The 16,179-nt window shown below is 44.9% G+C and overlaps 1 protein-coding gene across 8 annotated transcripts in view; it reads right to left on the reverse strand.

Annotated features, from left to right (window-relative positions):
* TMCO3 (transmembrane and coiled-coil domains 3) overlaps positions 1-16,179 on the reverse strand; it is a 55,132-nt gene that overhangs the window by 18,721 nt on the left and 20,232 nt on the right. For all 8 annotated transcript variants that reach the window (XM_074387398.1, XM_074387400.1, XM_074387403.1 and 5 more), the window contains one exon: positions 6,511-6,628. In XM_074387398.1, coding sequence (XP_074243499.1) covers positions 6,511-6,628 — 118 coding nt within the window. The remainder of the gene's footprint in view (positions 1-6,510; positions 6,629-16,179) is intronic.

The raw sequence follows: 16,179 nt of genomic DNA on the forward strand, positions 1-16,179 counted from the left end.
GGGGACGATCTCATCGTTTCACAAACACCCCAGTGTGCACTCACACAAACCAGACACACACCTAGGCCGTGGGGCACAGCCCCTTGCTCCTGGGCTATAAACCTGCACAGCACGTGACTATACTGAATACTGTGGGCCACCGTAACACAATGGTAAGTACTTGTATATCTAAACACAGAAAATAGACACTAAAAATGCAGTAAAAAAGATAAAAATGGCACAGCCCTAGTAGAGTGAGTCAGGGAGTGAAGGGTGAGTGCATGTGAAGGCCTCGGACACTGCTGGGATCGTCACAGACACGGCACACGCAGGCCACACGGAACGGACAGTGTCTCTGCTGCTAAGGCTGGAGAACAGCAGCAGGATCACAGCTCACTGCAGCCGTGACCTCGCAGGCTCAAGCGATCCTACTGCCTCAGCCTCCCGGGTAGCTGGACCACAAGTATATGCCACCACGCCTGGCTAAGTTTTTCTTTTCTTTTCTTTTCTTTTTTTTTTTTGGTGGAGACAAGTTCTTGCTATGTTGCCCAGGCTGGTCTTGAACTCCTGAGCTCAGGCAATCCTTTGCCTTGGCCTCCCAAAGGGCTGGGATTACAGGTGTGAGCTACCATACCTGGCCCACTATACTATGTTTATTAAAAATACTTTTCCTTCTTCAATATTAACCTTACCTTACTATAACATTTTTACTTTATAAACTTTAAGGTTTTTAAAAACTTTTGATGCTCTTGTAATGACACTTAAAACACAAACATTGCACAGCTGTACAAAAGTATTTTATTTCTTTACATTGTTTTTTCTTTTTCTTTTTTTTTTTTTTACTTTGTAAACTTTTTTGTTAAAAACTAAGACACAAAACACACATTAGCCTAAATCCACACAGGGGCAAGATCATCAATATCACTGTCTTCCAACTCCACATCTTGTTCTACTAGAAGGTCTTCAGGGGGAATAACAGGCACAGAGCTGTCCTCTCCTGTGATGACAACGCCTGTTCTAGAATAGCTCCTGAAGAACCTGCCTGAGGCTGTTTGACAGCTAACTCTTTTCTTTGTAAGTAGAAGGAGTACAGTCTAAGTCAATGATAAAAAAGTACAGTGTAGTAAACACATGAACCACTAACACGGTGACTTACTATCGTTATCAAGTATTCTGTACCACACCTAATTGGGTGTATGAGACTTTTATGTGATTGGCAGTGCAGCAGCTTTGTTCACACCAGCACCACAAGCACAAAGGCATGACACTGCCCTGTGGCATCACGATGGCTGCAGCTTCACGAGGCCCCAGGCACTGCTCAGGTCCACAGAATCCTATGGGCCCCCTGCTGGACAGGGGCCACCACTGACTAGTATGTCATTATGCACTGCATGACTACTGAGCACATGGGGAGGAGGAGGGAGCTAAGTGGAAATGAGGCTTCTACACTTCATATGGAGTGGTAAAATGTGGATTCCAGCAAACAGCGGTAAGTTACGTGTGTCCACTGTAATACCCAGAGCAACCAAGGAAACCACACAGAGCAATACACTGAAAACATGACACATTAGTCGAAACGAATTCCTGAAAACATGCAGGCAACCCACAGGGATGTAAAAGAAAGACAGTATCAAGAGACAAAAAACGAATAAAATACAGACTTCAGTCCCAACATACCAATATTCACCTAATATGTAAATGGCCTAAACATACCAATTAAAATGCAGAGACTGGCTGAGTGGATTAAAAAAAAAATCATCCAACAGTATGTTCTCTACAAGAAACTCACATCAAATACAAGGGCATATAACTAGGTTGCAAGTAAAAGTAAGAAACGGATACACCATTACAGACACTGACCAAAAAAAGAAAAAAAAGCCAGAAGTGACTATACTAATACCAGATAAAGTGAATTACAAGGCAAGAAAAATTATCAGAAATGAAAGAAATATAGCTGGGCACAGTGGCTCACGCCTGTAGTCCCAGCACTTCGGGAGGCTGGGGCGGGAAGATCACTTGAGACCAGGAGTTCGAGACTGGCCAGGCCAACGTGGCGGGGTCTTGTCTCTCCGAATAATTAGTGTGGTGGCATACACATGTCATCCTAGCTATTCAGGAGGCTGAGGCATGAGAATTGCCAGAAACCAGGAGGCAGAGAGCTGAGACCACGCCACTGCACTCCAGCCTGGGCAACAGAGCAAAACTCTCCTCTCAAAAAACAACAACAAAAAGAAGCATTACATAATAACAAGATCAATTCACCAGGAAGACAAAACGTTCCTAAATGTGTATGTTCCAAACAAAAGAGCCCCAAAGTACACAGAGCAAAAGCTGATAGAGCTCAAAGGAGAAACAGACAAACACCCGATTATAACAGGGGACTTCAACACCATCTCCCTGACAACTACAGCAAGAGCACCGCAGAGTGCAATGGACCAACAGGACTTAACTGACATATATAAACTACTCCACTCAACAACAGCAGAATACGCTTTTTCTTCCCTCCCGAGTGACTTTGGAGCATTTACCAGAGACAGCATCAACGGCCATAAAACAAACCTCAACAAAAGTAGAAGAACTGAAATCATACAAAGTGTTCTCAGACCACAGTGGCATCAAACTAGAAATCAGTAACAGAAAGACATCAGGAAAATCTCCGGGTGGTTGGAAATTACGCAATACTTCTAAACAATCCATGAGTCAAAGAAGTACCAAAGGAAATTTTAAAAGCTCATTAACAAAATGAAAATAAAAATACAACATATCAAAATATCAGATGCGGATAAAACAGTGCTGACAGGGAAATTTATAGCACTAAATGCTTACAGTAGAAAAGATGAAAAGTTTAAAATCAAGAACCTAAGTTCATACCATAAGAACCTAGAAAAAGAAGAGCAAAATGGACTCAAAGCAAGAAGGGAGGTGAGGGTAGAAACTAATGAAACGGAAAACAACAACAAAATAAAGAAAATCAATAAAACGAGGAACAAGGCAGGGCACAGTGGCTCACGAACTTTCGGAGGCCACGGTGGGTGGATCACCTGAGGTCAGGAGTTTGAGACCAGCCTGACCAACAAGGAGAAACCCTGTCGCTACTAAAATTACAAAAATTAGTGGGGTGTGGTGGTGAGCGCCTGTAATGTCAGCTACTCAGGAGGCCGACGCAGAAGAATCACTTGAACCTGGGAGGCAGAGGCTACCGTGAGCCAAGATGGTGCCACTGTAGCCTGGGTGACAAGAGTGAAACTCCGTCTCAAAAAAAAAAAAAAGACCAGGTGCAGTGGCTCACGCCCGTAATCCCAGCACTTTGGGAGGCCGAGGCAGGTGGATCACGGGGTCAACAGTTCGAGACCAGCCTGATGAACGTGGTGAAACCCCGTCTCTACTAATAATACAAAAATAAGCCAGGTGTAGTGCCTCACCTGTAATCCCAGTTACTCGGGAGGCTGAGGTAGGAGAATCGTTTGAACCCAGGAGGCGGAGGTTGCTGTGAGCTGAGACTGAGCCACTGCACTCCAGCCTGGGCAAGAAGAGTGAAACAAAACTCTGCTTCAAAAAAAGGAAAGAGGGCCAGGCGCGGTGGCTCAAGCCTGTAACCCCAGCACTTTGGGAAGCCGAGCCGGGTGGATCACGAGGTCAACAGATCGAGGCCATCCTGGTCAACATAGTGAAACCCCGTTTCTACTAAAAATACAAAAAACTAGCTGGGCATGGTGGCGTGTGCCTGTAATCCCAGCTACTCAGGAGGCTGGGGCAGGAGGATTGCCTGAACCCAGGAGGCGGAGGTTGCAGTGAGCCAAGATCGCGCCATTGCACTCCAGCCTGGGGAACAAGAACGAAACTCCGTCTCAAAAAAAAAAAAAAAAGGAAAGAATACTCCCCCAAAAGAAATCTCATATCACAGAGGATTTTACTGGAGAATTCTACCAAATATTAAGGAAGAATTGACAATTTTATACAATGTTTTCCAGAAAATTTAAAAAAAAAGGAACAATTCTCAAAACATTTTGTAAACCTAGTATGACTCTTAATACCAAAACCCAAGGAGTATCCAAAAAAAAATAAGGAGAGAGAAAACTACACACCAATATCTCTCATGAGCTGAGACCCCAAAATCTTCAATAAATTAGCAAATTGAATGCAACAACGTATAAAAATAATTATAGCCCTAGACCAAGTGGGAATATCCCAGGTATGTAAGGCTGGTTCCACTTTCAGAAATCAATGTTATCCATCATGTCAACTAGCTAAAAAAGAAAAATTACATAATCACATCAATTGGTACAGAAAAAGCAACTGGCAGAATCCACCACCCACTCATCATAAGAGGTCTCAGCAGGCCAGGCGCGGTGGCTCACACCTGTAATCCCAGCACTTTGGGCAGCCGAGGCGGGTGGATCACGAGGTCAAGAGATCGAGACCATCCTGGTCAACATGGTGAAACCCCGTCTCTACTAAAAATACAAAAAGTTAGCTGGGCATGGTGGCGCATGCCTGTAGTCCCAGCTACTCAGGAGGCTGAGGCAGGAGAATTGCCTGAACCCAGGAGGCGGAGGTTGCGGTGAGCGGAGATCGCGCCATTGCACTCCAGCCTGGGTAACAAGAGTCAAACTCGGTCTCAAAAAAAAAAAAAAAAAAGCTCTCAGCAAAGTAGGAGTAGATGGGAATTTCCTCAGCTTGACAAACAGAGTCTACAATAAAGTGACAGCTATCATCATGCTTAATGGTGAAAGACTGAACGCTTTCCCCAGAGGTCAACAGCAAGGCAAAGATGTCCTTTCACGCAATCCTTTTCAACAAAGTACTGGACATTCCAGCCAGTGCAATAAGGCAAGAAAAAACCCAAAAGCATACAGGTTACAAAGGAAGAAGTAAACACATGAGACAGGTCCTGGTACTTTAATCCGATTCCAAAAGAAGTTTCAAAAATGTCTCCTAAGTTTTGACCAGTTGTACTCATTGTTGTAAGAAATGTAATAGAGGCAGCCTCTGGAGATTAGATCTAAAGCACAATATTTATATACATGAAGTACAGTATATTGGCTTAAAACGAACTCAAGCTCATAGTCCTCTAAGTTTCAGAGGGCACCCTGGACTTTGCAACTGTACTTGTTTTCTGGTCGATATTCTTGGAATGTACTTGTATATGCGGCCTGACCTACAACTTTCTGGATGAATTAATTCTTCCCATTTGGCTTCTCTCTCCATACGAACCCAACCAAGTGCACTGACGTTTGGCAATACTATGCTGGGAGAATGAAAAGAAAGATCAGGGGAAATGGTAACAATGACAACTACACAATGATTGCTCTCATACACACACACACACACACACACACACACACGCATGCAGATATACATGCCTAGGTGCTGCACATGCACACAGACACACGTGCACACAGACACATGCAAACACACAGATATACCCCACATACACATGTAGATAACCCCACAGACAGACAACAGGACACACACACCACCCCCCTACAAATGTAGACACATGCCCCCACTGCCACAGACATGAATATATACATGTATACATGCCACACATGCATGCACAGATGCAGACACATGTACACACATACAGATACACCCCCCTACACATGGATACCCTCCACAGACATACCACAGAACACACACCACACATGCAGACACATGCCCCCCCACAGGCACAACACACATATATACAGATACACATGAATACATGCCACACATGCATGTACAGATGCAGACACACGCACACACAGATACACCCACATACACACATGGATACCCCCCACAGACATACCACAGAACACACACCATACATGCCCCCACATACATGCAGATATCCATGAATACATGCCACGCATGCATGCACAGACACAGGCACACAGACACAGATACACCCACATACACAAACATGGATAACCCCCACAGACATGCTACAGAACACACACTACACATGCCCCCCACAGGCACATCACAAATACATGCAGATATACATGAATACATGTCACACACACAGCCTGTAAGCATACAGATATACCCCACGTACACACACAGATACTCCCTCCCCACACACACATACACAAGCATACAGACCCCTCCCACCCACACCAATTACTGTGTTCCAGGCATTGTTCTAAGCATGTTTGTATCTGACCTCATTCAGTTCTCCTGACTACTCCATCAGTGGGCACTACTGCCCCCCAACGCCTGATGGAAGACAAGACTGAGGAACAGTGAGGATAAGTCACCTGCGCAGGGCGAGGGGCAGCTAAGCGCAGAGCAGAGGGTGAGCAAGGCAGTGCTGCTCCAGGGTCTGCACTCAAGAGGCCTGAGCCATGCTGAGTTCAGACTGCGCAGGGGAGGAGCAGCTAAGCGCAGAGCAGAGGGTGGGTGAGCAAGGCAGTGCTGCTCCAGGGTCTGTGCTCAGAGGCCTGAGCCATGCTGAGTTCAGAACATCTCTCTGGAAAAGGTATAAAGTCGTGTTTTTATGCACAAGTGACTTTAAACTAGAAAAGCAAATTGTGTCCACAAAGCATTTACCTAGAAGATGCACTGGTGCCCGCCTGTATGAGGGTCGGCATGACAGCCATGAAGAGCCCGAGCTGCACATCCTGCGTCACCAGCATGCCGAGGAGCACCGTGCTGTAGTCGATGTCGCCTGCAGTGGTGGGGAAAGGCATTGAAGACAGATCTATAGCAACTCAAAGTAGCCGAAATCAAAATACCGCCATTGTGCACACTTCCAAAATAACTCAAACGACTTTGGCACTTTACGTTTTTAAGAATAGACTTTAACATCTCTTTGAGAACAAACACTGAGGGATTTTAGATTAAAAATCTTGTAAAGCAAGTCACCAAAATACCTTACTTCTACTACTTGTTATTTATATAATCACAGAAAAACCTCATGACAAAAAGATGATATGGCAAACAAGATGATGAATAATCACACCAATTTCACTGTGTCCCAGAAACACACGAAGCCTTCGCTTCTTACCTTTATGACTTCCCTGAGCTACTGCAGAAGGCCTGACTCAGGCTCCTCTGGGCACGTGCTGTGTTCCACACGTGCAGACCCACCCAAGCCACTGCACAGAGTGAGCCTTCTCTGCGTGACCAACACAGACGTGGTGTCCAAATGTGCAGACCCACCCAAGCCACCACATGGAATGAGCCTTCACTGTGAGACCAGCAGGCTCGGTAGAGAAACACTAGCTCATGAGGGCAGAACAGGAGTAGCCATGACTAGCTGAAGAGACTAAATAACAACTCTGGAAAGAAGAAAAGAAAATGATGAAACACTTTTCATGAATTCAGTAACTTGCACAAGCCTCCAAAGATCCCCATTTTCAACACACAGTTCTGGCTATGAACTCTGGTAAATATGCTTCTAAAAATTAAACTGTCATTTCCCAACCTCACCCTAAACAAGGAATTTTGTCTTAAAAAACAAAAAACAAAAACAGCCGGGTTTTGGTGGCTCACTTTCGGAGGCTGAGGTGGGTGGATCACTTAAGGTCAGGAGTTAGAGACCAGCCTGACCAACACGGTGAAACTCCATCTCTACTGAAAATACAAAAAATTAGCCAGGTGTAGTGGTGGACTCGTATAATCCCAGCTACTTGGGAGGCTGGTGCAGGAGAACTGCTTCATCCCAGGAGGTAGAGGCTGCAATGAGCCGAGACCGCGCCATTGCACTCCAGGGTAGGCAACAAGAGCGAGACTTCGTCTAAAAAAAAGAAATAATAATAATAATAATAATAATAATAAAGCTACTGCTATTAACAGATTTTTAAAGACCAATGTGATAGAAAAGGCTTATTTTTAAAAAGTAGCAGAACCACACAAAACCCCCTCCATGCCAGCAAAAATCTCTTTCTGGACAGAAGTTCAGGTAATCATTTTAGAAGGCTTGATTTACTTATTATACAAAATTAAATTTTCGGTGAACAAAGTATCTTGGTCTAGAATTTTAAAACAGTCTGAACAGACGATCGCGTCAGGCTGTTGTGGCTACAGCTTTGTGCCTTTTAGGATTACACGATTCAGAGATAATAAAAATTGCCTCCCAACTAATAGTGTCTGTGCAGATGCTTCACCAATTGGTGATTTTCACCATAAGGCTTGGGGTCTGATCACCGCACGTCCCTTCATCTCGCAGCCATTGCAAAACGGGAGGGAGGCTGGGAGATGAGAGTTTGCAGCGTGGGAAGGAGCTGAGCTACCCCCGACCTTCTGCAGATAATACACTCACACCTGCACCCCTTCTATTTAAAAAAACACAAAATCTCTCACTACATCTCACTTTTCAGACACAGCCTTTGATGATATGACTGCCAGCATTTTGTAAATGTTTTAACTAATTCTGTTCTCTTCCTTTGCACATCACAGTGAACTGGCTTAAATCAGCATTCAACTGTCGTCCACTAGACCACACAGGAGACTCTGCAGAGACCAGGCAGGTCTTCACCGCAGCCCTGTGCAGAACCCCAAGTCCACACCCACAGGGCCTGTGCAGGAAACCTCTGCTGGCAGGGAGTTCACGGGGCTGCAGGAGAAGCCAAGTGCGGGGAGCCGGGATGGGCACCGAACTCCAGCAGTGCAAGCAGGTGGGCGGGAGAGGATTACTCCCAGAAACAGCACGGCTCCCCTGATTTCTCAACGCTTTTACCATTGTCATCTTTCTGAAATTTGCACTCTTTTTTTGTGTTTCTCACTACAACCATTTTAATTTTTTCCTCTTTTCCATTCCTTTTATTAAAGTTTAAATATACAGAAACCAAGGAGTGTATCAAATGCTCACATACCCACTAAGGAATTTTGCTGAATTTTAAACCTGTGACACATTTGCTTCCAATTTTTAAAGAAATAAAGTCCTAAGAGTGCCACCAAGGAGCGCCGTAAACCCCTTGCCGCTGGGACCCTCTTTCCTCCACCCACACTCCCCACCTGACCTTACCCTTAAAGGTCATCATCCCTTGAATGCACTTCTGCTTAATGTAACATTACAGATTTGGCAACAATGCTGGCTCATTATTTTCTCATATTAAACTTCACAGAATCAACATTTCTGCAACTTGCTGTCTTTGACCACGCCTATATCTGAAACCATCCATGCTGGTGCACAAAGCTCTGATTCATTTTTAAAACTGTGGCAGAGCAGACCACACTCTCTCCACTCATCTCCTGACGGACACTCAGGAGTTCCATTTATCCAGTAGTATAAGACTTGCTGCATGAATATTCTAGCACATTGTTGGGGAAGCCTCTTTCCCCGTCGCTGGCATTTTCACAAGAAGGGAATGTCTCCTTACCGCTCCTGGCCTCCTGCCTGGTCCCACCTACTTTACTTCCAGAGAGACAAGAGCCCTCTTCCTGGGAATGGATACAGCCCATCTTCCTTTGGTAAAGCAGCCAGCCACGGCTCCTGGTCTCAAGTTTCCCTCGCAGACCTGAGTTCCACAGGGCAGGCCCTGCCCACGGAGGCCTCTGGATGCCAGCGCTGCATGTGGCTGGGTGGTGAGAGTCTTGCTCCGAGGTTAAACATGAGGCTTAAGAAGCTCATCACTGCCAGGCATGCCACCCACACCTTCTTCATGATCCAGCTGCCATTAAGACCTCCAGCTGCCTGCCTCCTCCGTTCCTCTGCGTTTTCGGCACAGGTAAGGCAGAGTGGAATTATACATTTACTGGATCCCTTTGAGGGTTTAGGCCCCAGTATCACATGAACTGGCTAGATATCTTGAGAAATAAAAAGGAGCAGAATTTGGACCAAAATCCACGTAAGACAGACTTCTGGTGTGGTCAAAGTTGATACCTTTAAGCTCTGGTGGTACAGTCTTAAGTCTGGGCTACATAGGAATTTCTTTTTCTTCTTCTTTTTTTTTTGAGATGGAGTCTCACTCTGTGGCCCAGGATGGAGTGCAGTGGCATGAACTCGATTCACCTGAACTTCTGCCTCCAGGGTTCAAGCAATCCTCGTGCCTCAGCCTCCTGAGTAGCTGGGACTAGGGAACACAGCACCACGCCCAGCTAATTTTTGTATTTTCAGTAGAGACAGGGTTTCACCATGTTGGCCATGATGGTCTTGAACTCCTGACCTCCTATGATCTGCCTGGCTCAGCCTCCCAAAGTGCTAAGATTACAGGCATGAACTATGTCTGGCCACCTATAGGAATTTCTAATAAAATTTCAAACATATGCAAAAGTAGAAAGAGAAATAGGGTGGATCTCAAGGAACAGATAATCCAGTTTCCATGATCATGTAGAATAACCGTGTTTCATATGCTAACCTCCTCTGTACCCTTCTGAGAGAAGCCCCAGACATCCTCTTAACCACACATCTCAGGGTGCCTCTCTAAGAGATAAGGCTGGTGTCCAAATTGGAAAAGAAAGAATTACGTGATCCTGTAAGCAGACGAGATTATCTTAAATGTAGAATATCCTAAATATTTCACACCCAAAAATCTGTTAGAATAAACCAACTCACAAAGTTGCAGGGCATAAAATCAACACACAGAAGTCAGCTGCATGTCTATATACTAAAAATGAACAATCTGAAAAGGAGATTAAGGAAACAATTCCATTTACAACAGGTCAAAAAGAATAAAATACTTTGAGGACAAAGTTAACCAAGGAGGCAAAACACTCATACACTGAAAACTTCAAAGCACTGCTAAAATAAATGAAAGACACGCTTAAATAGGGTATCTTGTATTCATGGACTGGAAGACTTAATATTGTTTAGATGTCAATACTACCCAAATTACAACTACAAATCCAATGGCAATTCCTATCAGAATCCCAATAATGTTTTCTGAAGAAATAGAAAAACCTATCCTAAAATTTATACAGAATCTCAAGTGACCCCAAACAGCCAAAATAGTCTTGAACAAAGTTAATTGGAGGATTCACACTTCCTGGTCTCAAAACTTACTACAAAACTATAGAAATAAAACAGTAGCATTTGGAAATTATAAACTGCTTTTCCACTTTTTAGTGGTTACCTGGTTTCAAAAACAATTATTATAAAATACTTTGGATCAAGAAAAAAGGTAGAAAGCACCATGTCATCAGTGACCAGAGCCATCACCCAGCTTCTGAAAGAAATGTCACAGCGGCCGCTGCCCCGCCTCCCTCTCTGACCGCACACCTTCCCCGCCTCTGGCAGAGGCACCCAACACATTTGTCATTCTCAAACACGTCTGGCTTTTGGTGTAAAAGTTTGCATGTATGTAAAGTTCAGACTTTATATAAATACGTTGTATTCTACATCTTATATTTTTCCTTCTATACTACAGGAGTAATTCACATGAGCTTCCGCAGCATTCCAGTGTATGAATACACCTTAACTGTCCAGCATGTTACTGAATATTCAGTTAATCAATTTTTTGCAATGAAAAATAATGCTGTTGGCCAGGTGCAGTGGCTCACACCTGTAACCCGAGCACTTTGGGAGGCCGAGGCAGGCAGATCACAAGTCAGAAGTTCAAAACCTGTCTGACCAGCATAGTGAAATCCCGTCTCTACTAAAAATACAAAAAACTAGCTGGGCTCGGTGGCAGGCTCCTATAATCCCAGCTACTCGGAAGGCTGAGGCAGGAGAATCACATGAACCTGGCAGGTGGAGGCTGCAGTGAGCCAAGATCATGCCACTGCACTCCAGCCCCCACAACAGTGTAAGACTCTGTCTCAAAAAAAAAAAAAATAAATAAAAATGCTGCTTTGAATTATAATACTTAGCAAAAATTTTCCAGGCTATGTATGTAGAACTGGAATTTTCTGACTATAAAACTGTTCTCCAAAGTGGCTGAACCAATTTACATTCCCACGGAGAATGCTTAGATCTCGTGACTCCACATTCTTGCCAAGGGTACATTTCCCAGGGCCAGGTGTGGTGGCTCATGCCTGCAGTCCTAGCGCTTTGGAAGGCTAAGGCAGGAGGACTGCTTAAGGCCGGGTTCAAAACCAGCCTGGGCAACACAGAGAGACCCCGTCTCTACACAAAATCTCTACAAAGGATCGCTTGAGCCCAAGAGGTCGGGGCTGCAGTGAGCCAAGATAGAGCCACTGTGCTCCAGCCTGGGTGACGACAAAACCCAATCTAAAACAAAGCTTGGCAGCAAGCACATGTGGACGGCATCTCTCTCAGTCCCCTCAGCCTGCAACCCCAATTACTAGCGAGGCTCTTGTCTTCATGTTTACTCACTCACCATTCAGGTTTCTTCTCCATAAGTTACTTACTCAGATACTCTGCCTATTTTCCCATTAGGTTAATTTTTGGTTTGGATTTACAGACGTTCTTAATACATTATGAATATTAATCCTTTGCTCTAAGCCAGGCGTCCCCAAACTGCAGCCCCCTGAGGCCATTTATCTGCCCCCACCCCGCACTTCAGGAAGGGGCACCTCTTTCATTGGTGATCAGTGAGAGGAGCACAGTATGTGGCGGCCCTCCAACGGTCTGAGGGACAGTGAACTGGCCCCCTGTGTAAAAAGTTTGGAGACGCCTACTGTAAGCAAACAAATAATAAATAACTATGGGAAATGTCTTCCTCTGCTCTATGACTTTTTAAAAAAAAATACCTTTCAGCCAGGTGCAGTGGCTCATGCCTGTAATCCCAGCCCTTTGGGAGGTTGAGGCAGGCAGATCACAAGGTCAGGAGTTTGAGACCAGCCTGACCAACATGGTAAAACCCCATTTCTACTAAAAGTACAAAAATTAGCTGGGCGTAGTGGCGCGTGCCTGTAGTCCCAGCTACTCAGAAGCTAAGGCAGGAGAATCATTTGAATTCGGGAGGCGGAGGTTGCAGTGAGCTGAGATCGCACCACCGCACTCCAGCCTGGTTGACAGAACCAGACTCCATCTCAAAAAAAAAAGCCTTTCAATGAGTTAAATGGTTTTCCCCACAGTGAGGTTAGTATGAAAAAGAAAGTTACAAAGTTGAATGTGTCCTATGTATCAGTATTTTGTCTTTTGAATTCTGCTATATTTTAAGGAATTCTACCCTAAGGTTATAAAGAGATTTTCTATTTCTTTCTCCTAGTTTAAAGCCAAGCTAATTTTATTTTTCTCCATTTGGAGAGCTAATTCCCACTCCTGGTGAGCTGATCCCAGCTTCTCTGCAATGTCTGGGCTGTGGGCCCCACTTCCAGCTCCATCTCAGCCTATGGTGACACTATACTGTGACCTCATTAGGCCCGCCAGCTGCTGGGGACTCCTCATCTCAAATTAATATTGGCTATTCGGCCGGGCGCGGTGGCTCAAGCCTGTAATCCCAGCACTTTGGGAGGCCGAGGCGGGTGGATCACGAGGTCAAGAGATCGAGACCATCCTGGTCAACATGGTGAAACCCCGTCTCTACTAAAAATACAAAAAATTAGCTGGGCATGGTGGCACGTGCCTGTAATCCCAGCTACTCCGGAGACTGAGGCAGGAGAATTGCCTGAACCCAGGAGGCGGAGGTTGCGGTGAGCCGAGATGGCGCCATTGCACTCCAGCCTGGGTAACAAGGGCGAAACTCCGTCTCAAAAAAAAAAAAAAAAAAAAAAAAAAATTGGCTATTCTTGGCCTTTTGGCCCCAAATACATTTTAGGATCAGTTTGTTCAGTTTCATGAAAAACCCTGCCATATTTTTTTATTGGAACAGCTATGAGTTTATAAATTTGAAGAGAAATTACATCTTTATGAATAGGTCTTTTTATGAACTCTGTGAACACAAATTCACTCCATTTGTGACTTTATCCTCAAAAGTCACAGCTCTCTTTTGAGAAGTTTATTCCTGAAGCTTTTTTCAAATTACATTTGCTAACTGTGCTGTAGTTCTATCACACATTTAACATGTATAATTGTAAATTTCTTACATTTTCTAAACGGGCTGTGGGTCTATCACACATTTAACATGTATAATTGTAAATTTCTTACATTTTCTAAACGGGCTGTGGGTCTACCACACATTTAACATGTATAATTGTAAATTTCTTACATTTTCTAAACGGGCTGTGGGTCTATCACACATTTAACATGTATAATTGTAAATTTCTTACATTTTCTAAACGGGCTGTGGGTCTGCCACACATTTAACATGTATAATTGTAAATTTCTTACATTTTCTAAACGGGCTGTGGGTCCACCACACATTTAACATGTATAATTGTAAATTTCTTACATTTTCTAAACGGGCTGTGGGTCTGCCACACATTTAACATGTATAATTGTAAATTTCTTACATTTTCTAAACGGGCTGTGGGTCCACCACACATTTAACAGGTTTAATTGTAAATTTCTTACATTTTCTAAACGGGCTGTGGGTCTATCACACATTTAACATGTATAATTGTAAATTTCTTACATTTTCTAAACGGGCTGTGGGTCCATCACACATTTAACATGTATAATTGTAAATTTCTTACATTTTCTAAACGGGCTGTGGGTCCACCACACATTTAACATGTATAATTGTAAATTTCTTACATTTTCTAAACGGGCTGTGGGTCCGCCACACATTTAACAGGTTTAGTTATAAATTTCCCCTCCAAGTCCAGGTCACTGAGTCCAACTCCTTCCCAAACGTGCAACCCTCCTGTCTTCTTACTATACAGAGTTTTAGCCTGGCCTTCAAAACCACAAACTCAAACACTTCCTTTTCTAACAGGCATAGTTGACTAAATTTATCAGCTTCTAGAACCCTCTGTCTCCCTGCCGTCTCCACGCCCAGCCCTGCCTCTGCTGGGCCCCTGTGCTGGCCCTGTGGAAACGGTGGGGTGGGCGGTGCTCTGGGGTCTTTGCACATCAGAAATGCCAGCGTGTCACCCCCAACTCTTCCATGGTACTTCTGCTGTACACATATGACTTGTCTCCCAAGGGTGTGGGATACCTACTCGCTCCCTTCCACCACCTGAGGTTGCTGAGACGTGTCCTGTCAGCCCATTTATATGCTGCTCCTTCTTAGACCACCTGTCTTTTCTGCCAAGTGTTCAGACGTTCCCTTCACGCTCTGCTGCAGTACATGACATACCTGGGTGGGCTTATTTCCCTTTATCCTGTGGGTGTTGGAGACGGGCTCCTGCCTTGAGTTCCGAAAATATAACAGGTCCTCCAGTCCAGTACCTGGGCTACAATCTGTATGTACTGACCCTCCCCACCCACTCTCCCCCTCTGCAGTCCAGCACCTGGGCTGCAAGTCTCTATGTACCGCACACTTATTTTGAAGTAATTATTAAGCTTTCTGTCCATAAGGGGAGCTGACACTGTGACTGCTGAGTCTGTCAGCTCTTTTCCAGCCACACATTTCTTTGCAGGTGTGCGTATTCTCACGTGCGGTCACTAAACCAGGACTGTTTTCATGCATCACTCCTGATCTCCACTTGGTCATTTTCCATTTCCCTTGGCCCTCGACCCTATATCCCTGTCCAGCTCTCACGACGGGGCTGACCCTAAGATCAGCCCATAGGGATGCTGGGACCAGAACTGAGGAGGCCTATGGCCAGGGCTACCCATCCAGTGTCTTCCCATCCGTGTCCCACTGGAGCCTCAGGCCCAGCAGAAGGCAGCAGACTTTTTAAAAGTCTTCCCTGTCTCCTTTCATAGAAGGAAGCTTCCCAACTCCCCGTCACACAGTGAGGGCACGTGTGGTCCTACGTGCTCCAGCACCCAGCTTGGTGGCCCACGGCCAGCTCTGCTCAGGCTCTGGGTTCCTGTCAGAGGCACAGAGCCTGCTGGTTTACAGGAGAGATCAGACACACCTCTCTGGTTTTCTCTTCTCATAGTTTCTCTAGTTCTATGCCTATGTGTTCAGTGCAGGGTGAACGTCAGAGCGAAGTTACTGTGACATTTCCACCTTGTATGTTACTGACTTTTATAAAATAAGAGCCAAACAATGGCAACTTACCCAGTGAGTAAGCAGCCTGTCAGAAACAGTAACCCTGCCAAAGCCTCCCTGCACAGGGACACGGTCCTGCCTAGGCTTCTGAGCAAGACGGCTTCCACTAAACAAAGTCCCGATTCAGAGGCGCCAATATTTCATACATGCGATGAAACTAAGGCCAAAGCCTGAGAGTGGCAACACCTTCAGTTACCAAAGCACCTTGATTTCAGGAAGAAAAAGTTTGTCAATTCCCGGTGCTTGCTAGAGTTAAAGCAGCCAAACCTCACACACAACTTCCTCACCTTAGGTCATTTCCAGTCCTCAGTGGTTTTTCAAAATCTTG

The sequence above is a fragment of the Saimiri boliviensis genome, chromosome 16, assembly GCF_048565385.1.
Source record: "Saimiri boliviensis isolate mSaiBol1 chromosome 16, mSaiBol1.pri, whole genome shotgun sequence".
NCBI lineage: Eukaryota > Metazoa > Chordata > Mammalia > Primates > Cebidae > Saimiri > Saimiri boliviensis.